At 37.6% G+C, this 25,777-nt stretch overlaps 3 protein-coding genes across 3 annotated transcripts; 1 reads left to right on the plus strand and 2 right to left on the minus strand.

Moving 5' to 3' along the window:
• Positions 1-1,895: 1,895 nt before the first annotated feature.
• Positions 1,896-3,168, minus strand: LOC128726102 (serine protease Hayan-like). Its single transcript, XM_053819891.1, has 4 exons — positions 2,976-3,168; positions 2,630-2,895; positions 2,435-2,544; positions 1,896-2,342 (listed from the first exon to the last, which is right to left on the minus strand). The coding sequence occupies exons 1-4, from the start codon at positions 2,985-2,987 to the stop codon at positions 2,002-2,004; spliced, it is 729 nt and encodes a 242-aa protein (XP_053675866.1). The 5' UTR covers positions 2,988-3,168; the 3' UTR covers positions 1,896-2,001.
• Positions 3,169-17,343: 14,175 nt separating this feature from the next.
• Positions 17,344-18,024, plus strand: LOC128724325 (uncharacterized). Its single transcript, XM_053818054.1, has one exon. The coding sequence runs from the start codon at positions 17,344-17,346 to the stop codon at positions 18,022-18,024; it is 681 nt and encodes a 226-aa protein (XP_053674029.1).
• Positions 18,025-22,043: 4,019 nt separating this feature from the next.
• On the minus strand, positions 22,044-24,371 carry LOC128723210 (raf homolog serine/threonine-protein kinase Raf). Its single transcript, XM_053816929.1, has 4 exons — positions 24,063-24,371; positions 23,335-23,988; positions 23,068-23,217; positions 22,044-23,000 (listed from the first exon to the last, which is right to left on the minus strand). The coding sequence occupies exons 1-4, from the start codon at positions 24,369-24,371 to the stop codon at positions 22,044-22,046; spliced, it is 2,070 nt and encodes a 689-aa protein (XP_053672904.1).
• Positions 24,372-25,777: the final 1,406 nt, after the last annotated feature.

The following is a 25,777-nucleotide window of genomic DNA, read 5'->3' on the forward strand; positions in this document are numbered from 1 at the left end:
GTAAATTGATTCACTATATTCTAAAATTGATTTCTTTAACGTTCATTCATTCTACAGTTGATTGAACGTACTTCGAATTGCTTGTATGATGAAAGTTCTGACATTATTCTCCGATTTCAAGGCGCTCAGTATAATCAAGAAAAAAATCCAAATAACTTAATCACACAAAAAACCCAAAAACATTTCTTTATAAAAACCACAAGACGTTAACAAAGCATTGTTCTCACTTGTCAGTCTCGAGACCCATAATTAGAAAAGAAAGCGATACATCCAAAGGTTACCACCCTAGCTGTTTAGAGGAGGTGCTTTATGCCAGTTTTCTGTGGTTTAGGTTTCTGGTATTCTTCATGTTTGATCAAAAAATTGTATTGTTACCAAACAGCATGAGTACTGTAAGAAACATGAGTGAAATTTAAACCCAGTTATTAAAAACAATCGAAGCAAATTTTTTCATGTTTGTTTTACGGACTAAATTTATAATCCATTTTCACAGCATGAGTTGTAAGATATTTTTTTAGAATCATAGAAATTATAGCGCCTATCCCGGATACGGAATAAGGGTGATGTAATTATAAGGGATGTTGTTTTGCACGTTGTTGGTAAGAGAACGTTCACATACAGTGTTCTGTATCTATTTAAAAAAAATACATATATACAACTTATACAACTGTCCAATAGTTGAATAATATAAGTTAAAAAAAATAAAAGTATAAATTATGACTGCATTAGATGCTACTTGGTACATATATTTTTCTATTTAATTTTTGGAACATATAGTAGATTTGCTGCTATCCAGAGATAAAAAAATGTTAAAAAACCGATAATCTTTTTTTTCTTTAAGATTCCTTTTAACCCACAAATGATGATGGATTTGATTGAAATTTGGCACCAGCGCCTATAAGTAATACCAAAACCTTCACCCAAGTAAGTGCGATGGATTAACATATGGAGGTAGAAAAAGGGAAAAGACTTAAAATACAGATGTAAATTATAGGAGAAAGGAATACCGATATGAGGTGTTGGTAATGAATTAAGAAAGAGAAAGAAAGTGACCGACAGGAAGAAGGAAAGAATTAATGAGGAAAAGAAATTGATAATATTTACTTTATTTTATTAAGCTATTGAGAAAGGAATGCAAAATTACTAAGATAATTATACAGATTCAGGATCACGGAACAAAGCGTTGATTTTCTTTACGGGAATGTTAGCGAAGAGATATGATGCAGAGGATTAAGGATCCAAGCTGCGTTTTGAGAAGCGGAGGTGGTATGAAACAGGACAGGAAGACCTATAGAAATTTCAAATAATAACGACGTAATAATTGTTGAGTTTATACAGAGAGAGAGAAGTGTATTGACAAGAATTGGAAATTGCTCTAGGCACCCTTCCCCATGGATTAATTTTTGATACTCCTTGACTTTTTCACACGCCTCGCATTGTATGTATAGTGCAGCATGGTGTTCCCGTCCAAGGCTCCATATATACGAATGTGCCTATTACTGCACCATCCTTTACATTTACAAAATCCGTTACCATTTTCTAGACACCCACTTAAAGGAATGTAAGTGCAAAAGTGATCCCGCCGTATTGGACAGTTTAAGCGCCACACAAATAATAAAAATTCCACATTCCAAAATCGGATGTTCCCAGGAGTTATCAAAAATTTATTTTTAGAGATGCAAGATGCAAAATGTTTGTTACAGTTTAGTTTTCTCGCATTTTCATAAAGATCATATGCTTGATGCATCATCTGATCAAAGCTCTTATCTGATTTGCGCTTTTTCTCCTACTTTCCTACCTACGTTCAACAATTCCATGTCAATCATCAGTGATCTAAGAGTCAAACTTTCGGAGAGTATTCAAGGCGAAACCATATGACGTTCACTGATAAGGGCATAATTTTTATTGCTACTAATTTTCCCATTTTTAATCATTCAGCAGGAGAAAAATTTCAACCAACCATTGAGTTTATAGTAGCCCAACAATGAGAACTCAATGATTCTATACGGAGTCTAGATGAGGCCACACGATAGCTTCGATCCAGTCTAGAAACGACGATATGCGATTGAACACCTCCACCTGCACATTGCAGTCATTAATGTGTACTGTAGGCATCGCGACTACATATACGGTGCTTCCTAGCATCATGAACAGTGGCCCGGAAGTACGAGCTTCACAGAATTCAATCATTGTATGGTTTTTCTTATCTTTCACACAGAGCTGCGTTTCTACTATGCCTCGGTCGAACTCTGGAATGTTTACCTTACTTTTCGAAAGCTCCTCCCGGCACTCTTTCCTCGTGATGACTGGAAGATCGACCCATCGGAAGGCAGCATTTTGTTCTGCGAATAAAAAAAGTTAGTACAAGTTTACCTTTAATACATTTTTGCAACGAATTTCGAACAGGTCGATAATCGGAGAAAAAAAAACATACCAGGTTGGTATTTGAACCATTCGCCTAGGTATACTTTTTCACTTCGCAGCTTTGCCTCCGACCAAAGGCACGCGACAATACTCTGGCCATTTGGAGTAACCGTTTCTCGGCTGTAAAAAAATACACCTTCATTTGTACCGTGTGTGAGCTTCTTACGCGAATCTCACCCAACAAAACGCTGGTTGCATAACATACATTGCATTGCGCAGCTTCACTACTGCCACGTTGTGGTATGCTGGCTCATCCTCTAGCTTCGGATGATAGAAGATCTTATTGATGTACCGTCGGCCTCCCTCGTAATAGAAAACATGCTCTGCATCGACCATAACAAACATGTGACTTGATGGGTGATCCTCGATCGGTTGCATTACTTTCAGGCACAGCGCCGGAGCCAGTAGCGAATCCGCACTAATAAACACCGCGGGACAGAAGTACGGTTCTTCTGTTGAGAATATTTTCACCTATACAATTTAACACATATACGTAACATGAATATTCCTAGGTCAAACTATGCTCTTCGCTTTCTTTGATTGGCACTTACTGTAAACAGCATGTTTGATGATGGACATTCTGGAATGTTAGAAAATGAATTTAATCCGCTATTTTTTTTTTTTGCTAAATTAACATGATTTTACTCTTCAAAGCTGGCCTCAATCTACTTGGATGGTCATTGTTGAACAAACGGAGGGCATGGTACCGCGATGGATCCAAGAAACTTATTTGGCTAATATTGAATGGTTTTCGCACATCCGCTGCACAGGTCTTTTGCCCCACGTATAGTACTAACAAAATTAATACACTTTTGTACATTTTGAGTTTTCGGCTAAGCTCACTACACTGCTTAAACGAAATGTGTTCCACTCCACTGTTGCAATCGCACTAAAGTTTGGCCCTGGATTAACAACACCTAAATATTGCAAAATACTTGAGGGTAACAAACTCCGCTTATCAATTAGCTACAGCCTACGTTGTAGAGGGAATCCTTATCATTGATCATCAAGTGTATAGCGATGGTCAAATGATAGTTGATGCTTTCAATGCACCCAGTACCTCTGTAAAGTAAACCAATGACATAACAATCGATTCAGTTCGATGCTATGCCCAAGTGCTCATGTTCTTTTTAATGATCACATCAATTACATTTATTTTCAAATTTAAAATATTATTTTTATGAAACATCCGTAAGTCCAGTAAATGTAATTGAGAATAAGAATTTACACTCGTTGTTGAAGATCATGAATTTCCTATTCCCGCCGTAACCTTTACTTCCTATTTAACCATGCTTGTGCTAACAGCTTTCGATCATAGAAAAAAAAAGAAAAGATGCCGAAACAACAAATGTCGTGTTCTGCTTTGTCTCAAATTGGAATGGTTTATGTCTACTGCCATCACTGCATTTCCTACGCGTAACGTTACACATTTTGTCCTTTGAACCATATTCCTGCAAGACATCCGTATTCGAGAGCGTTGGTTTTTTTTTGTCTGCGGCAAGATCCTTTCTTAAGAATAGGATAACTTTTTCTGTTCCGTTGCTTCCTGATTCATTCTTGGCGGGAGCTGTGCAACGAAACCCAATTCTATTGAGCATTCGTGAAGCTGAAGTTTGATCAAAGCTCGAAAGAGAAAGAGTACATTGTGTTCTGCAGTGAGGTGAAAAAAAAATGCTCCAACTGCGCTTAGGTAAGTAGACCAACGTGTGAGAGAAGAGACGAATATTACATTCAGACGAATATTACACGAATGAAAAGACGAATATTACATTCAGAAGAGCGTCCATACGGAAGCGACAAATTACAATCGATAATTGCTCGAGATATGGAATGGTTGAGCACGTGCTGTTATACGTTTCAGTGTCCGATCACGTGCGTTAAATAAACACCCAGCAGATCGAGAAAAAAATACACCACAAGCTGCACCTTGAGAAGGAGTATGTCATAGCTCATTGTGTTCCTCTTTCTTTCGTCAACAGCTCTTGAACCTTTCACGAAGGGTTAAACGGCTCTGATTTGTTTACATCGATGGTGACATTTTCATTCAAATCAAATACTGGTTCCGTTTATCGTGCAGGTAAGACGCTTGATGGGTAACAAATCCCTAAGGAAAAATAAGTTTAGGGATTTTATGAAGTTTAAGGAGAAAACAAGAATGCGTTAGAATGCCGATTTATAAGTTTTAACGCCCAGGAAAACTGTTAATATATGTATTTTACAGGAAAACTATTAATATATGTGGTCCATCACAACACATCGTTTCACTATTAGAACTAAAGTTCAGTCGCTTTGCTTAGTTTAGATTTTTTTTATTCTTCCCTAGAATTGCTTCCATCCCATAGAATCACTAAGCTTGATTATTTCCGCTAAGAGTATGATTATTTCCAAAAAATACAAAAGTTTGCATTGCAATACCCACACGCAATGTAAGATTAAAGTCTCTTAAACATTTTATTTAAACAATCGTACCGTTGAATGCATCTAAGACTATCGCCATTTAGCACGATTTACAACGTAACAATTCGGATTGATTCAGTAGCAGCAAATAAAACGATCTGCGGAACATGGGAAAAGGTTTGTAAATGTCACTTTAGTACTTAAATCACACCAGCGCTAACATCTATTCATATAATTAAAATAACAGCTATGTAACTGAATATTTCTTTAACAACCGATTTTTTTCTAAAAAGAACACAATTAGGACACAAAGTTGCATTTAAATAAAACATGGAAAAATACAGATTTTTCTGTCCTTTTTGTTAAGAAGCAAAAGAATCCAACCACAGAAGCGGTTTGTGTTTCCTGATAAGATTTTCTCTGCTGTATCACTGTATACCTACATATATCGGTTCAAGAGTAACAGTAACATAACCAATTGCCGTGAACCAGCTGCAAACGGTTCGGATATTCGCCCACGAGCCACCCGTCTCTCCTTGACCGATTGGTCTTTATTTGATTTTCCTTAGATACCTTCTATACAAAAGCCTAGTGATTACATAGCTTCTTTTCGGGTTTCCTTCTACCAAACCAAATGAAATATGAAGCTAGGTTCATTGAATTTAAGCATTTGTTAATTTTTGGTCTCTTTTTTCGTTTTCGTTGATATTTCTATCGAAATTTCTATTTCTTCTTCGACATTGTACCGTATTTATGGCGCCTATTTTTCCAACAGAACTAGCACGCGTGGTATGACAAACTGCTAGAAACTATCGACGGCCCAGGTTTACGGAAAGTTTAGCGTCTCATAATAAGTGGATACCGGCCAATCGGCACGAGCGGCACGGTATCGTGGCACGTGTTTCGAATACCTCTCAAATGATTTTTATGCGATTGAACCTTTTTTATTCATCTGTAGGAGTAAGTCGCCAGAAAGAACACAAAACAAATTGCGATGACCTTTGTTAGATTATCGGTGCCATTTGAACACAGAGATCGATTTTAAGAGTATAGATAATAAGATAAGAACATGCACATTTGTTTGTTACATCTGTTTCGATCACATACCTTTTTCAAAGTCTTATTTAATTTATTTTTATTTTGTATGTCTTCTGATACATTTATTTCGTAGTCAAGGTGTTTTTTTTTTCACACATTTTCAAACACCTTTCCGCCGATCAATTGTATTTTTGCTCATTGGCAACAGGTATTCGCCGAATAAGCACATCTGTTTCTGTTACTTTTCTCCAGTGTCCTGGAGCTGTTAGATTATCTACGAGCGAGCTTTCAATTGCCAGACATTAAGATATGTGACAAACTTAAGCATCTTATTCTAATAGTACTAGTTCCTAGTTTCAAATCTTTGGGCATCCGTTGTATTCTATTCTGGATTTTCAATTGTATCGACATTTAATCAGCTATGATGCTTTGATTTATCTATTATGGCCTACATGTATGCTTGAAAATAATTTGGATCTATAACTAAAGTGAAACGAGTTTTTCACTTGTTAAAAATGTTAAAGATAATCGTCAAAAATAACATCCTGTTGCTATTCTTTTGAGAACATTTAAGCATTTAAAAAAACTAACACATGATTTAATCGATTCCATCATAAATTGCATTGCATTTCAATTCAATGACAATATAATTTTCCTAATAAGAAAGAAAGGAAAACTTCTTCCTGACCAACCCTCGTATGGGTTTTATTGCACATATGTAAATGCTGCATGGTTAAAGGTGGGCATTTTTTTTAAATATCCTCTTTTTGCTAAAACTGAATGTTTTCTTGTCGAATGTGAATGCTATACAAACGAAAGATAACTCAAATGTAGACAATCAGATAATCACAAACTTAATTGAAAAATGGCTTTGTTAAATCATTTTTTTTTTCTTTAACAAAAATAACTATTTCACTGATACACGAATGATTCTATACCAGTGCTGGAATGCGATACATTTGCTGCCTGAATCTGAATTCATAAGATTGCTTGTCCGTCCAAATTGCGTGGTATTGACCATTCGGTTTTGGGTGTATTCTGTATACCTAAGGCTGTGTTGGACCGTAACGTACAGCTGCTACAACTTTGTTTGATCAAAAGATTCTTAGAGTGCGCGCCTCTTTGTAGGAATAGAACTCATTATCCGAACGGTCATTGTGAACAGACCGTGAAACTGCGCCATTCTACTGCACGCAAATTTCCTATCAAATTAGGCACGCTCGTCAAAAGCAAGGCTAGTTATCCTAGTCACAGTCAAACGCATGTTCCGGGAAACACTACATGGACAGTACAATCTCTTCGTTTTGCATTGATTTCGATCGATAGATGCCATCCGATTTTTCAAAGCAAATAAAAATTAGATGCAGCTCATGAAAATTACATGCCTGCCAAGCGTAGGTAGTTATAGCATCTCTAAAACATTTTCGGTATATGTTACCGTTTGTTAAATACGCACGCAGCTTCCTGACACCTGGACACATTAATGTTTATGCAAATTTACAGTCGGCATCTTGTTATATTCGGTCTAACATTATGTTGAATATGAAACGAACGAATACAGTTCAGCATATTAGGTGGTGTTTACAATCAAACTAAACGAATACTGAAAAATATTTTGTTCTTTCTTCATGTAAATGATAAATATTACACATCATTTCACATTTCGCGCAATATATACATATGTTTTTTTGCAATTTTTGTGTTATTAGTTTTTATTATATATTTTACCGTTATCAAGTGTTTTTATTGTATCTGATATTTGATATACATGATAATAATTAATCAAAAACACGTCTGTATCTCTTATTCTACTACCAAAAACACACAACATGTTTATGAACTAAAATTTAATACAACTTCTTTATCTTACAATAAAAACTAAAACAAAAACTTTAAAAAAATATAAAAAACGGTTTTTTATTCCAATAAGTTGTAATCTTCAAAATATTGCGTCCAAATTTAAAACATGATTCAATGCATCGATATTCATACATGATGATATTATTTCTATAATTTTTTTACATTGTTACTGGATAAATAATTCTATAGGTACAATGGCTTGCTTCAAAATGCGAGCAATTTCAATGAGATTAGATCAATGCAAAGAACCGACAATCATCCTAGTATAATTCTCGTCATTTTCATTCTAGACTTGAACCTCAGAAAGCAGATCTAGAATTGCCATCACACGTGATTGTTTGCAAATTCGTTTTATAATATGATATATCTTATCAACCATGATATTATACTATTCACAACAAAGGAATTGGATAAATAATCAAATAATGTCTTATTATTTCCGCTTGTGCCAGAGCTAGGACATTTGTCGATTGTTTCAATTTTATTGCCGTTAAACCAACGTAGTGTTTGTATTTTCCGCTTAACTGACTTGTTCGCAAATTTCAAGCAGATCAGCGTGTTCGTAAACTAAAAATGCGTTGCACATCCTTCCAGTTCCATCCTTTCAGTTTCCACCTTTTGTGACATACTTATTTCACTACATGGCTTGTCGCTTCATGAAGAACGCACGTACGAAATTCATTTTAGGACATTTAGCCACCGGTTTAAATTTAATACGCTAAGGTATGTACATAAGCAAATGGGGCTGTTTTTTTAGTTATTTTAAAACTTACCGTTTTCACTCGAGACCATCATATGTGCAAGTTGAGATGAAAATCCATTAATAATGCGCCACGGCGTTCTTTTTTACACAATTTGTAGCGCACTGGAGCAAACGATGTCCTTTACAGAGCACATGTCCTCGATGTCAAGCTAAATGATACCCTACATCGTAGCCATCGAGTATTTCCCTTCCGTGTCTGCTCGCATCACGCGCATTGTTCCTCCACGCTCGTCATTTGTTCCTGCCGGCGAGTCAGCGGGTGATACTGTTGTCGTTAAATTAATTGTAGCCAATATTGCTCAATACCGCTGGCGGGCAAAAAGGGGTACATTATGAGGAGCACGTGCTATGCAATTATAACTACATCTCATCGATGATGTTGATGCGCTTGTGCAGTAGTGTGAGTGAAGCTATGTTGCGCTTTGGATAACAGTTGGACATCATGTCATAGGTTCACGAAACAATTATCATAGTCTATTGTAAAACTAGTTGATTGCACTTCGGCAAAGCCACCTAAAAACTGTAAAATGATCCAAAATGTATAAACCCCTTTTTTTGGAACTAACACCACAATTTAAGAGAATGCACTGTTTAATTGACATTTTTTGTACATGAAAGACGATAATTTAGCATTTGCTTGACATGAATTTTAAAACAAGCCTTACTATTACTGTCTAGAATTGTTTCACAAAAAAAAAACAAACATCGCGATCGCGATAGATGCGCGATAGAATGCTTTGCTTTAGGCCAGTATAAAAAGAAGAAAAAAAAACTTATCCGATCTCAAAATCGAATGACATATGACACACTTTAACCACCGAATTGAGACTAATTTATTATAAATGGATTCTTTGCCGTAGTTTTTTTTCATAATGTTCATGAATATACTTTTTTTCATATATCCTTTTACATGATCCATAAAGGAAAAACAATTATAAAGCGTCCTTGAGAATAAACAAACACGGGCTTTAGCGCGTCCAGCTGTCGCAAAAGGTATATGACAAACCAACCGTTCCTGAGTTTCACCCGCTCCCCGATTCCTGCGTAGGCAAGACGATCATTACCAAACAATACCGTGCAAGACGGAATTATTACGTACCGTTCGACTTAACTGCAGCCGATGAAATGAAACTGAAACCTTGAGGTAATTTCTTAATGACACGTTTCACCCATTTGACGGAAGTACCGTAAAAAGATCATTTCCGGAAGCACCTCGGTGTCTTCTAGCTGCCAGAGTGAGTCGTTTAAAATATGCCAATTAACGAAACCACTCCTCAGTGGCAGGATAGCATTTAAACCGGGCACACTTCTCCGTGCCTTGGGTGTCTTTCTTCTGACGAGAGTCATGCATTTCGGTAATCGATGTTTGCTAATTGCGGTTTTTCAATTTTATTCTGACATATCGAGGTGCAAAATACTCAACGGATTGCCATCATGTATATTACATATATTTTTATTTATTTCTAGCAGTTAGCCTAAGACATGGACTATGCAAATAAACGGAAACATGTTCAGTAAATTCATTATTTTAGGGAGCTTTAATCTAGACAGCATAACCACACGCGAAACATATTGCACAGACCCGCATTCTACAGCCGATTGACCCTCACTACCAGCACGTGGCTTTTCTGGAAATAAGAGAAGGGCGAGCAACAGAAGAGCAGAGCAATCCTTCACCTGTCGATGATAGGAAACTGTTGGGACAATGAAAGCAATCATTGCTGCACGCGTTTCCAAGCTGGCAAGCGTCACGGACATCATTCGACAACGGACAAACACCGCGACTATTGCCCATGGCGCTTACTGTATACCTCAAAACCAGCGGTGAAAGTGCGAATTGTATCACAATCGATGTTAACCGGCTCCGAACATCCTGGTGAGGAGCTCCGGGTGGTCCAGCAGAAATGCTCAAAGAAGGACATTCGAACATTTCACCCATTCATCGTTTTTTGACATTCACTCTGCACGACTACCCTACTGATCTAGGGATTGATACTCACACTCAGGCATGAGCAAAATGAACGCTTTAACGGAACTGCTTTACTGTTTTAGAACTATATCATTCCATACAAGCTACTACACTCGTCACAGGACAGACCTCATAGTCGTAATAATTCAAAAAGTGTTTCATCGCCAAGTCAAATGAAGAAAACATTGAGAAACCAATTTCCGGATGTTTTTTTAATCTGTTTTGGTCTCCTTTCAATTCTCGCCAGTAGTTTGCCAATAGGTTTAAACCAGTTTTCATGTTGGATGGATTAAAATACATTGATTTTTATTCTGATTTGCATCCCGTACTTGCTACAAATCCAACGGGAAAAGCCCCTTGATCAGTTTTACTCATATGAATCTAACCAGAACTCTAACCGGTATGCTTGTATACAAACTTATGCAACTTTGCTTAAGGAGAAAACTAATGCTAAGATCTTTTGCATACAGATACTATTATTTTTTTCATACAAAAGTTATAATATGCATAAAAAAACAGCTTATTCCTTCAAAATAAATTCTCGTGATCATTTCTATCGCACAACCATGCTTCGTTGTTTCACCATAGTAAATGCCAAAAGCGCCACCTAGCGAAGGCTAGCAACGAATCTTATTTACTCAATAGATGGTACTCCAGATGAATACACACGCTTAAAACGCTTAAGAAACGCTTAAATATCTCAGTTATGATTCATGTGTTGTTATGCCATAAAAGTGCGACTGGTATGAGAGATGTAACGAACGTAATTACAACAATCCTTTAAAATCATTTTTTTTCGAATGCTATCCTTATTTTGTTATAACATGAGATTGTCATTCAATAATCAGTTGTTTGATTATAATAAAAAGCGGTAATGAAGTTATGAACAATACTACTACAAGCAATCATTTGCCTTAAATGAATATAAGTATAAATATCAAATGATAAATATTTATTTATATATATATATATATATATATATATATATATATATATATATATATATATATATATATATATATATATATATATATATATATATATATATATATATATATATATAATACCTCAAATTATTTTATGCATATTCTATGTTACTTATATATGTCCTGCTGCCATAGTTTGTTCTAGCATGTGCATGTGCAATATTTTTATAAAACAACAGTTGCACCTGGATGTGGTTTTCCTTTTTCTTGTTGCTTCTCATTCCCATCATAAGAGTGTGCCCCCAAATCGGCGGTTGCTATCGTCAAAATCCCGAACGTCCCTTTTCTTACGCCAATCCCCACAAATCCCGTTCATTACTCACTTTTTTGTTTCAATCAATGAGGTCCTGATTTCGTCCCAAGGATCTGTTACCTTCAGCCAGTCGTGTTTTTTTTGTCGCATTTTTCTCTTCAATCACACAGCTTAGGGAGTGTTCGATTTTGTCATTTGAATACCGATTTGTCTGATGCCGACTACTGGATGTTTAGATCCTAGTATCACTTTTTTGTATCATTACAACTTTCAAAATGTGAGGTTTTAGGAATGTTGCGTTTACTTTTAAATCACACAAGACACCTCAGCTTCGGTTCGAACTAAGTTTCGTTGATTTTTAAGATAAAATGAAGAGCGTCAGTAGAATGCATCCTTAATTCTTCATGATTCAACTTTCTACGTATTTATCGGTATCCCTCTCCGTTCGTTTCTTTTCGCTCAGCTGGCAAACTCGCTCGCCCTGTCACCTCCGCACACATCGGGCCCATCCCGGCGCAGATCTTAGCATAAGTCTGCCCTTAACACCGGTGAAATCGGCCAGGTACCGCACACAGTGACAACTGATTGGATCCCTTCACGATGCAGTCCCGGTAGAAGGTTCTAGGCGGCAAGCCCTACCGAGGCACACCCGGCGTGCCTGCGTGTGTTGTTGCCCATTTTCTAGATGGGCCACATTTTTTCAGGAAGTAATCTGATTGCTCATGCTGGCACACGCACGTCCTACCAAAACGGAGCGAAATTCTTACAGTTTACCGGTAGTGCGGCACATTCAGGTAATAATCTGCCGCCAGACTGATCCTTTTGCACCTTTGCCTTGGAAAGGTGTGCCACGGCAGATTGAAGGAAAACATTCGACAAACCAGAAGCAAACCTCCGAACCCGGCCATGACACGTTTGTTAGATAAGGATGGAAGAACGTAGATTTTTAATTTCCCCTCCCGGGTACAGTTCGCCGGCTATATCGGCTTCTTGAAGTGGGAATCGATGATTTACTTCATAATCAGATGCCAGTACGAAAGGATACCTACGGACGAGTGTTGGAGTGCTCACAGATTGCTCAGTGGCGGGCAGGATTTTATTTCATCTTGCTTACATCCCTGGTTGACCGATATTCTCCGTTAAATGTGTAGCATAACGTGCAAGCTCGTGGAGCGTAGTGTTATTTTTTGATTAAACATCTATGTGCGCCTGGACGACGGTAAGATAATCAATCAGAATTCCATTCTTGTGGCTTGAGATCTCCCACTGTCTAGCCTTCAGTGTGTCTGTACTGTGAAACTTGATGTAAATGCACTATTTATGCAAAAAAACAACTATTATCCTACGTTAGCTTGTGAAGGGTGTGTGGAAAATGAAGGTGTTTGAAATCTGAACCGTGCTCTCTGTGGCTGTGGAAAACCCTCTCCAAAAACTGCATGGTACATGCTACGCGAGTTTATTCGCCGTATCACCATCAATTAAAGGATTTATTTGTCTCGAGTGTGATTCCAACGGTGTGTTACCGGTTACCCTGCAATAGGGATGTGTTTAATGGCAAACTAGCCTATCCGTTGTGACCAGGGATTAACCATAATTGGGCGGTGTGATATGCACTAACCAGCGATACCATACACCACCTGGGTTGTCACATGCGCTTTCGTATCACACACGCAACGGCCGACTCGTCAAACTGGCCCTCATTCTGCTGTAGATCGAAATCCGTTGATAACCACGTTGAGCCTGGACAAACACGAGGGAATGGTCAAGTTTTCGTTTGTTTGCCACCAACGGTAACCCTTCGCACACGCCACTGGCCACTACCGGCACGTGGTACGGTGTTTGGATTCAAAATGTCTTAGGGCATAAACCCTACGCAATCGCGATACTTCGCGTCCACGCGCTAACTGCAATATACGCTATCGACCCTTACACTACGTGGTGATGAATTAAATCCCCTTGAAATTAAGAGTAATTATTCGTGGCAATCCAAAACAAACTGAACTTATTTGGGATGATAACAAACTATTCTTAGTTAAAAATTGCTTGAAGCCGTTAAAAATATGGTTTTGCGTGGGAATGTGCCGAGCATTGATAAACGGCTACACAAATTGAATGAAGCTCCTTAAGAGATAAAGGAAAGGATGGGTATTATATGTCCTATTATGCCTTATTACCGCTGCATATACCTCAGTGCAAATGCTCCATAGATTAACCGACCAAAAGTAGCTTTACTTTTGTGAAGCAAATATCAAAAATGTGACCGTGTGCTTAAGAAGATCTAAAAAGGATTTAAAATAAATCCTTCTTCAGAACCGAACGGTACCAGAGATACCCATCAATTGAAGAACAGTTTAGCTATATTTATTTTTACTCTCGTCTAGCATAGAACATAAATGATAGGTGCCGATGAGTAATGTGAACATCAAAAAGCAAAAGCATATTGATTATTTGAAGGCATACAAAATTTATCTACTGTTTAGCAGATCAACCATTCAACAAGGATGATCGAGAGAAATTGTTATTTAACGGACGTAACGCTATGATCTCTAGTCACTGGAATCGGATATGCTCAGCGCGTCAGGGCATATTCAACAACCTTTAAGTCCACTCAGCACATTCTAGCCATTTTTTACTAACATTTTTAATTTCAACGTAATTTGTCAATACAATGCATTGTTACGGCAAATAATACATCAAAGGTATTGGATTCGCATTGAAAGTACTAATGAAATCGAACTTCTCAAAAGTAGATTGTATATTTTAATGAATCATAAATATACTGATTCATTTTAATAAATTATTTAACACTTTGTTTATACAGTTACATTGGACTTCAGTTAACTGTTATTAATGCTGAAAAATATGTATTCTTTTAGTTTGACACAATAATCAATGATGAACAACTGTAACTTACTTCATTCCAAAACTTTGTCTTATTGATTTAATATCATATTATTTAATGGTGAAAAGGTATATATATATTGTTATATATAACAAATATAAGGTAATATATATTGTTTATGAGAAAATACTGGCTACAAATATGCGATTGCAATCTAGGTTCTAATTCAGGCGCTTTGTATATATATATATATATATATATATATATATATATATATATATATATATATATATATATATATATATATATATATATATATATATATATATATATATATATATATATATATATAATATTAAAAAACATCTTACATATACAGCAGTAAGTGGAAATAGGAAACCAAAACCCTCAAATTATCCTCACGGGGAGAAAGAGCGGAAAACCCGGAAATTGCGAAAACCGAAACACATCCACCCGGCAAGCTGAATGCCGGATTAAATGTGCTACGTCCTACGCGAGAAGTTGGGCAAAAGAAAGCAAAAGAAAGGTGGGAAAATGCTCTAAGCATTGTTTCGGTTTCCCCCTACCGTATGTTATTGAGTAGTGCGAAAATTGAGCACGTGATCGGTCTTCGTCTTTAGTTTGGCCCAAGACACCTCCTAAGGTGACACCCCGAGAACCAGTCAACAAATCGTAAAATCACAGCATGATCAAAATGTGCTCGAAATGGGCAATAATTTCTACCATTTCTCCTAGGGCGCTTGTTTTGTACATATATTTATATACACATGAGCTCGTACACTGTTTGTGCGTATATGTGCGACTCTGTATGTTTCTCCCTATAAATAAATTTATAACTTATCTTGGTTTTTGGGACATCCAGAGCCAAAGGAATATATCACAAAGCTATCGATAAGGGAAAGCAATACAACAATAACCAAAGCTGAAACCAAAAATTAGAAACCAAGATGCACCATCACATAGGTGAAAGGTTCAATATTTTTCAGTTTTGACATAAATCATGAGGCATACAGGCAATTTTCGTTTATTTCTGGAATATAAGAGATTTTTTTTTTGTGTTCCGAACTGCAACGATCCAAAAGGCTGCCAGTTGACCAGATATAGTAGGCTGTGGTCATCATTACTCAGCTGCAGCTTGCGTTTGCGGTGGAAAATTCTTGCGCATAACGATTTAGTGGAAACCTTATTTCTGATATCTAAAATATAAAAAATATCAATTTAAACAAGTAATTACTCGCAGTACCATGCAGGTTGCGGGGTCCATATGTCAAGTTTTTCAGTTCAAAATTTTGTGTTCAATATTTATTACATATAACGGTTTTTAATCAAGATCATGCTGTTACCTGTGTTTATCTGAGTATGCAACATACCATATGGCACAATATGTGCCTGCGAATTTTACTCTCCATCTGCCGTTGCAAACCTAAGCTGGCCATGCCTCCCTACTAGAGCTCGAGTCAAGGTACATGTCGAAAGAACCCTTTTAATGTGGCATTTGGCACCTGTATGCAAATTATACACACTACTGTTGGCGTTTGAGCTAGTCGGTCCGTTTTATTTCGCACATTCAAGCACGCTTACATTGCAAAAGACCAACGAAATAATTGCAGGTCACGGTGCTTGGGTGACGAAAAGATCGACTAGCGATTGGGGACCCAGTGGAACCAACCTTTTTTACGGGGAACGTGCGCCGGTATTTTGCTTCGTGACTCCTGCTGTCGACCACGTGTGTGACCACGTTTAAGATGGTACAATTTTGATAATAAATTTTTGTAAAGTCGTACTTTGGAAACTTTAATTTACTGTTGGATACGTAAACGTATTGTTATTAAATGCAAATCAATTGTTTACCAAAATTTTTAGAATCCATTGTGCACATGTGAGTTAAAAACTCTAATTAATGTTGTTGCATTCCTCTATACTCAGCTATAGTTGATTGAAAAAATGTTTGCTTTGTGATTATGTTTGTTTAAAATTACATTCATTTTATCCCTTACGAAACTTCAAGAATATATAACCATAAACATTGTGGAAGGAATATTATATGTTCATCTCAAATCAGTTCTATACAAAATATCCAGAAAAAATCCACATCTACTTAAATAATAAATCGTACAATTAGCACCTTGAACGACCGATCCTGTAATTTTATCCTAAATTCAATTACTCTTATGATGCACGTGCTTGCATTAATTTTACGGCATCGTGGTAGAGGAATACAAAATTGATCAATTGTACCACTACAGTCGCAATGGCAATCAAACATTCACCGATCGTATCTATCACCGGATCATCGATTTCGAGTACGAAAGGTTTATGAGATGGTTAGTTTCGAGCATACTTAGCCTTAATCGGAAATTTGTCGACAAATATGAGAATTATTTTGTTGAATTTAAATCTAGAATTCTATCGAGGAATAATCTTCGACTAGATTTTTTTTTATTTACAAACATCATAACATTTTGCAATAATTCTGGTTGGAAAATCACAAGTAACAAAATGCCTATACGAGTATTGGCAACTGAAAATACGCTAGAAAACAATTTTTTATTCAAGGATTTAGAATTGAATGATTTAATTTAACAATACTGTTACTTAATCAAAATTAGGTATAAGAAAAAATGATCAAACATTATCGACTACGCATGACGAAAATGTAATCCGCTACTGTTTTAAAATTTTAATGTTTCTGATACAAATGTATCAATAGGCTGCACATGCCGTAATTATCAGTTTATCAGTTATTCAGTGTGTTATTGTATGGAATCTCTCTTCGTTTTCTAGAAAACCATGTTGAAATGGGTCGTAACTCGTGGACCTCAGACAATGTGTTCTGAGTGGCAATCGCCTGTGAAACATCCGTGGATTTGGAATGAAGAAAATCCTCACTCGAAGCAGCAGCTGGACCTGAAAAATAACAATACTATCCACCACAACATGCCAGTTGGGGGATCAAGCACACCAGTTGAAAGAATCGGGTTTATGAGTGATTGCACCGATCTGTCGAATCTGAAATGGTCATCTCCTACGCCCAACGTGGAAGCCAGTGACGCAGGATCAGCTTTTTGCTACTTACTAGTAAACAGACACTCGTCACCCCTGAAGCGGCTGAGCCACGCGACCGGTAACAATCGGCATTGTACTACCGCTCAGCACAACCTCAACGGTCAGAGACGAGTGCCTCAGAAATCTCGGCGACGTTTTTCTAGCCTTCACATACGAGAACCAACGAAATTGGCCTCACCCAGCTACCGGTCAGCTGACGATCCTGCCAACGATCTGTCCAGTGAACAGCTTATGCCAGCATCGCCGAATATGTTTGCAACCGAAAGCGAACCATACAACGAACGGGAAATCAAAACACCTGAAACAGAGAAAATGCCTTTGACCAGCCATGGTTGCCGACAGTTGGTTAGCAGGAGAGCCGTACGGCGCAGGAAAATTATTCGCTCATCCACGAAAGACGTGTAACGGCTATCGTTGAAAAGTTTGCTAAATATCTACATTAGGTTAACATATCCAGCTAGGTGTTACGAGCCGAAGTCAAAAATGTACAATTAAGGGAACAGTAAAATCCAAATCATTACCGATGATACACGGTAGAAGTAATGATGAAATAAACACCGCAAGCACGGGAAAGAAAGTATGGAAATGCTCGGGACCAAAGTAAATCACCTCTCTATTGTTTCTTGTGAAAACGTGTAGAACGAGTAGATACGAAATCGAGACATGTACAGTGAGTGAAAGAAGAAGAGTTGAAAAGCTCGAGAATGGTAGAAAGCTCACACAACTTCATAGCTTATAGTAATTTATAAAATGCTCTTGATTCTAAAATAAAAGCAACACGAACGCGAGAAATTTATAGGTGATTAAGGGGCTACGTGGAGAAGAGAGAAAAAATCTTCTGGTACGAAGAAGCGCCCCTTTTCTTATCGAAAATGTAAAGAGATTGATATGGTGAGTATGAGGATCGGGGAGTGATATAGGTTTTATCATAGTCTTGACTGGCTACAGGAGAACTCGGAGCCAACCCCTTTTTTGGTAGACGCATCAACGCCATCACTTCATACCATACACATTCTGGTTTTTGGCTCGTTTACCTCTAACCCGAAGTTCTATGCCAACTACTCAATCCGTTTGTATGCTCCTGCTATGCCAGGATCTGGATTGACTTGTAGAAATGGTTTCTCCAGGCTTCCATTCAACCGCGAAAAGCCTTCTCTAGCGCCAGGTTGAAGAGAAGAAAGATCAACTCATCCTTCGGGCGTAAATTCTTGGTGGTGGCATAGTTGAGAGTTTGTCGTCCCCCATCACGTGACATGTATCGTTTGTCATGGTAATTTTTACAAGAATAAAGTGTTTGGCTGGGATTACAAAGAAATCAGATGTCGTCATAAAGTTTTGCCCATGCTATGCTGTCATATTCGCCTTTGAAAGTGCATACTTTCCGCGCTGTGGCTTATCTTACTCTTGTATATAGGATAAATGTTGCCAAAATGTCAATCACAAGGCATCGATTCGCTATACATCAGCAGCAATATGATAAATGCCTAATTGAAGGTTGAAGAGGAGTTAGAAAAGATCGTATATAGTAAACTATTTTGCCTCCTTCGAAAGCGGGGTAGAAAGAGAGAAGAAGATTAGGAGATAACGATTTACAATGATCGGAGATCTAAAAAATTTGAAACTAGCTTTGAACTTTGAATGAAATAGAGTGTATGCAGTTGGAAACTGAAGAATAACTAATTAAGCCCTCAATGTTTAGACTGAAATAATGGAGCATCTAAAAAATTGAAGATTGAATAAGTTAATAAATATTATTTACGCCCCATATACACATTCATTAAATAAACGAAAGGTATTCCTCTCAAAGAGCATCGATTCTCATTAAATTTGGGTAAATCAACTAGCATATAATCATCATGATATTTCTGTTGGCTATTGTCACACCCTTTTCCGCTATTTTATCTCCTGTTATTAAATGTACATATACGTACATCTTGAGCGAGCTTTCTATTATTGCAAAACTTTCCAGAACCTTTTCTCAGGTTTAACCTCTTTCTGCCTCTGTTCCTCTACCAATCTCTATTTCCTACCCAATAAATATTTTAATAATGTTGATTAAGATTGGGCGAGCATGCTTATGTACTACAGCTTAGCCTTCCTGATTCCTCTCTTTACTCAACACATTTTGGAACCAGACTCCACAGACCACTCAAATTTTATAAGAAAGCCAGACGGCGAGTGACCTTTTCCATTTCGAAGCTTTCCTCGAACTCCCTACGTTCATCTTCTTTGGATGATTTTTTGCTGTTTTGAAACTTTCGTTCTCCCACTTCCCTGTCTCTTCAAAATCGCCATTCCACCCATGGAACCAGAAAAGACTTTTGGTGAGATTTTTTCGGTATCGGAGATTTTGCACTACATAACTCCGCTGGAGTCGAGTGCGCACGCGTATTTGTGTAGACTTCTACTTACTTACTCTATTTTCAAATCCATCACATGCTTTTCTGATGTTGTAGTTCGGTATTTATTTCATATCATCTTTTTATTCCGTTGTTTGTTTCACTTTAGATGAAAGAAAGAAAATACAAATAATCGCCTTCGTTCGACTCGATGCATGCTTGTTGAGCTGATCTACATTGTTGCTCGCTGTACTTGTACTATCGAAATGATCGTTTGCCATACGGTTTCGTAGTCAATTATTTTTTAAAATTATTAAGTAACGAGCTATTTCATTAGTAAGTTAATACGCTCCATCGTCCATCGGAAATGAAAATTGAAAAATGTGCTTCATTACCTAAGTATGACAGATCGAAATCAACGTTGATCAAGCAAGCAGCAGGATTCTTCTGGCTAATTCATCGCCATATTGTTGTATGCCAGGTTTGAGGGTATAAATAATTCATCTGTTTACGTTATCCATTCCTATATCGAGCCATTATCCATTCCTATATCGATATTAATTTTCCTATAACCAATGAAGCTAATAGAATTGGTGTATCCCTTATGGGATTTTGTTTTTCTTTAATATGTTATTTTAGGTTTGCTTCATCCATCGTTCAGTATAATTACAGGAGTCTTCTTCATTGTTTAACTTATTTAACTGTAACATTAGCAATGAATTGGTTTAATATATGTATGTTGCTTTTCTGCCATGAATACAATGCTCTTGATTCATTCGGAATACTGTCTCGACGCTTTGAAAATCTTTAAATAACTCTTGCACAATTCCTCCCGTTTATGACTAGATGACTTTAGCGTACATACATCAGTCACGTAATGTCATTACATTTTGTTTTGTTGTTGTGAGTAACACTAATACAGCAACTGCCCCATCTTTGCACGTTTGACGGGATAATTATTATATTTCAATTAGGATACAGTTTGTCACTTCCATTTTTCAAAATAACTCAGCTATACCTGAAAATTTTTAACTTACTTACTGAACAGTATTTACACGTAACCAGCATGTCCTAGATCAACTGCTGCTATATGCTGCTCCTTTTTTGTGCAGTATGGCACGAGCTTATCGTGGGGCACGCGACCTGATACCTGCTAGTCTCTACTCCACAATGTCTATACAGTATTAGAGATAAATAACACAGCAGAATGGGTAGCTTAAATGAGTTGATAACCAAAACCAATCCAAAGTTCTCATTGAAACGTATTCCGCTGAAAATATCTATTAACCTTTCAATGGACAAAATACAACATTCAATTATTTTATTGACTGGTATGTAAGTCTTTGCTATCTTTATAACAATCTATTGAAAATACTGATTTAAACCATAGTATGTAACATAGAGATAAGTTCAAAGGAACGTTAACGAACGGAAGCTAACTGCTAGAGAAAATGCTGCGAGGAATGCACGATCTTAGCTTCCAAACCAAGTTAAGTAGATACATTCCTGCAGTTCAGTACAATACAACCGATAGTAACTTTGACAAATGAACAGCAACAAAACGTTGCCTATTGTAGATAAAAATACAAGATAAAAATACGACTGTAAGACATATTCTGAGCTTTATTATGAACTGCACCTAAGGTCCGTACAAGTTTATTCAAAATTGTAAGACTTCTCGAAGGGATCCATAAGGGAGATAGTGTTTGCGAATCGCAAAACGATATATTAATCCAGCATTCAAACATCTACCTCCGCAGTAAATGAATGTAAAGCTAACAAAAACAAAACGAAAGTTACAAATTCCGATAGAGAATAGTTTTGTCAGGTATTTGGTATTTTAAAATAAAAAAAATATAATTTCAACCAACGCGCAAATACTTGCGTCAAGTTCTTGTCTTTCTTTCACCGTTCAGATGAGAGGCCGCTTCTAGACTCAGCCAACCATTGCTATTTCCTGCATATAATAAAATGTGCATTCTCATTTCCCTTAACCAGTCATATGAGTCAATCATTCATTATTCTGCACTATGGTGGGCAACTTACTCAATCGATGAGGATCATCAATCGATCTCGGAATCGATTTTAATAGTTTCCTGCTCCGTTGTAGAACTGGAAATTATGAAAATTAACCGGCGTTTTGGGGCTGGAGCACATATACAAAAAATCGTCATTTTGTAGCTGCGTCTGAGTAAAATTAGGTTCGCTTGCACTACGGTGAAACTTCGGCATGGTTCGTAGCATATTTTCCAACATATTTAGTAGAAGTCGAAAAAGCGGTCTTTCATCGCGATTAAACTTTATACAGTCCTCGACACAGCGCTTCAACGCCTGGGGACAGTCTGAGCGTACTTTTGTCGAATCTGGTCTCAGCTTACCGCAGCCTACCATGAATAGGATCTGATCTTTGTTGTTTATGTGATTGTACGGTAACTGCTCGGTCAACATTTCGTAAAGCACAATACCAAACGCATATACATCACTTTGGAACGAGTACGGATTCTGATCCTTCATTCGAATCACTTCCGGAGCCATCCAGAGGATACTTCCAGTCGGTTGGTTTGATTGCTGCGAACCCGACCATCGTACCTTGGCCGTGGCTAGGCCGAAATCGCCTATTTTTACCGAGAAATCATCATGCAGGAATATATTATTCGATTTCAGATCACGGTGAATAATGTTTTTTGCATGAAGGTAATCCATTCCTTGGGCAGCTTGCCGAGCGATGTCGATCAGCGTGTTCAACTTGAACTTGGTCTCATTCACGTGTATGTGCTTATACAAGCTGCTACCTTCGCACCATTGGGTAACGATAGCTAGCGATGGCTTACTCACACATCCCATGAACAGCAATATATTGCAGTGTCGTGTCTTCTTAAGCATTGCTACCTCGTTTTTAAATGCTTGCAACTGCGCTGGGCTCGGAGTTTTCACGTTCAATGTTTTTACGGCAACCGGTCCATGCCAGTGCGCTTTGTACACCGTTCCGAATGAACCAGACCCAATGCGTTGACCTATCAAAATCTCTTCCGCTTGGATGTTCTGCAAAACCGATCCAGGATAGTGAGCACCATCGCAATAAACGCTCATTACTTTCTTGTTCACTTACCCAATTTTCGTCCGTCTGTTTCGAATCTCGCGGTGACAAGAGGTTTTTATTGCTTTCATCTGCCGACCTGGCTCGTGGTCTTTTACTATGATTGAGCGTATTCGTGGGCGATGCTTGCGTGGAATGGGAATGCTCTTGGTTTGTTTGAGCCTGAAAAAGAAAATAACACATACCAAATTTCAATACTATCGCTATTCAATATTAAACCACCATATCGTAGCAAACGAGACGAGATGCTATGGCAGTTTGCCAAAAACATCCTCCTACCTGCAGCGGGCGATTACTTATAGCATGTCGACTATCTGTCCCAAAGTACGGTTTTATCACATTGTTGATGCATACATTCGGAGCAGAGTTTGAACGATCCTGCTGATTTAGTGACCGCGGGTGACGTAAGCTCGCACCGTACCCTCCGGCTCCGGCACCGGGATTGATGATCCCTGCAGTACTTTCGGGATTCGCCAGTAACACATGATAAAACGTGCTGTCCATGTGCCGTTTACTACAGATTGGTGGCACCTTATCGACGCATCGCTGATGAAAACGATAGTTGCACTGATTACAGTAGAAACCGGTAAACAGCAACCGACGACAGCACTCGCAGAAAGCAAGTGAGAAAAACGTCTTCCGAATGAACTGATGCGAAATGTAAGTCGGAAATCCGATGTCCAGTATGCGCACGAAAACCTCATCACAGTTCAATGCGCTTACGTCTGTTTCCCAGGGAATCGGATAGTCATTAGTTCCGGCAGTAACCTCGCAGAACTCACACGTCAGGTTACGACGTTTTAGTGCTTTTGCCAGCGCATCTTTCAGTCGCATCCCTGGTATTACTTGTACTGACGTACGCTGCTGATTCGGCAAAAAGGCTCTAAGCAACATTTTCGACTGCCTGCTCAATGTTCCACACATGCTTTCGGTCTGAAAAGAACATAGATGTATAAATAATTGCATTACGCTCATTCGCTTCTACTGAAGACGAAATAACTACACACTTCTATCCGTTCTTCGGGATCTGGATCGGGCGGCTCGCTAGGTTCGCTTAACGATTCATTTTGAAGCTGCATCTTCTTATCTACCAGGTCCTGCTCTTTGATTTCGAGATCGTGCAGCTTTGATGTGAGCTCCTGATATTCCTCCAGATACAGCGCCGGAGGTTGTTGAAAGTCTGCAAACTTCGCATTTAGCGCATCAATATTCTCTCGCGTCACATGAATAACAGATTTGATGTTTCGTAGATCTTCTTCAAGCTGCATAAAAGGATCAAGCTCATCGTCCGTGTCATCTGCCTCAGCCGAGGACATCAAGGCGCTGTTCGTTTCAGTAAGTATTGAAAAGGATGTTCGTGCTGCTTTCTTCGACTTTTGAGCGAATTATTTACGAATGGTTTGAATCACTTTGCTAGCTGTGGTGTCAAAATATATAAAAGCAGTTTTAGAAAAGAAACCGTCATGTTTAGGGCATTTCGATCGTATTGGAAACATTAGGTTTTTCTTGTTCATTCCGTATTTCACCCGACTTACTATTTTTCTTGATTTCTTCTTGTCTTAAAGGTTTACTTCACAGAACAGCAAGTATTTTATACAGTAAGCAATAAGATTACCTTACAGTGATAGAGCAAACTATTAAGATAAACACTTTATGCTTCTCTTTCCACTAATTGGGGTCTAATTGTAATGAAATTTGACGGATAATCCATTTAATGCTCCATATTATTTATGTTCTTGTTTCCAGACTTTTCACTATTTCTTCTTCTTCTTGTAAGTATATGTTTTTAGCCTACGGTGAGCGAAAGAATTTACGCTCTAAGATCCGTCAGTTCTCTTCTCTGCTTAAGAAACATTTGGTCACAAAACTCTTACACTAGCGGTAGACTTATTCGCAGATTGGATTCAATTTGATGCAAAAAATTATAATTTATCTTTACTGACAAAATACCGACCGAAACAATCGCGCTCACACATAAATACACACCCACGGTTTTTGACACAAGTAACGTCATTTTCAATTCCCAGTCTCGTCAAATTTGTTCATTATGGCTTATGAGGACGAGTATTTCGTAATTAATATTATATATCTAAATTAAAACTATTTCCCTATATCAACAACATCTGGATAAGACAATCAATTAAGCCGAATTATTTAATCCTTTCCCAGCTCAATTCTTAAATTTGATTATGTTCATCGTCATGTCACACTCATCAATCATTGCACGGTGGGCAATTACCGGCATGAGTCGTTTTTCGAGATTTTAGAAAATTATAATTATTTTCGTAATCTAGAGATTTATACTTAGATGAAACAAAATTATTGCGATTCTAAGTCCAACATTTTCGAAGTCATCCTGTCAAAGGCAAAAATGTGTAAAAAAGGTTTTTTCATGGTAAATGCCTGCTTCCAGATGTTGCGGAGCAATTCTACAGAAAATATTATTTTCAGAAAATGTTCTGTAGGAAATTTCATTCGATAGAAAATCAATGATTCTATGGATATTAAATAAATACATATTTCATGCAAATTTGTTACGTTCAGCTTATTTTATTAGCGTGTTTACAAAAAAAGGTGTTTTTTTTTTCACTAGAAGTGGATGATATTGTAGGGAGCCCGTGTTGCAATGAAATATGTGAACAATCGAAACCTTAAATGTTAAAAATACCAATTTTTGATCCAGAACATCAACTGACATCCCCAGTTCGATTCTTCTTGACCC

This window comes from Anopheles nili, chromosome 3, assembly GCF_943737925.1.
Source record: "Anopheles nili chromosome 3, idAnoNiliSN_F5_01, whole genome shotgun sequence".
Classification (NCBI taxonomy): Eukaryota; Metazoa; Arthropoda; class Insecta; order Diptera; family Culicidae; genus Anopheles; species Anopheles nili.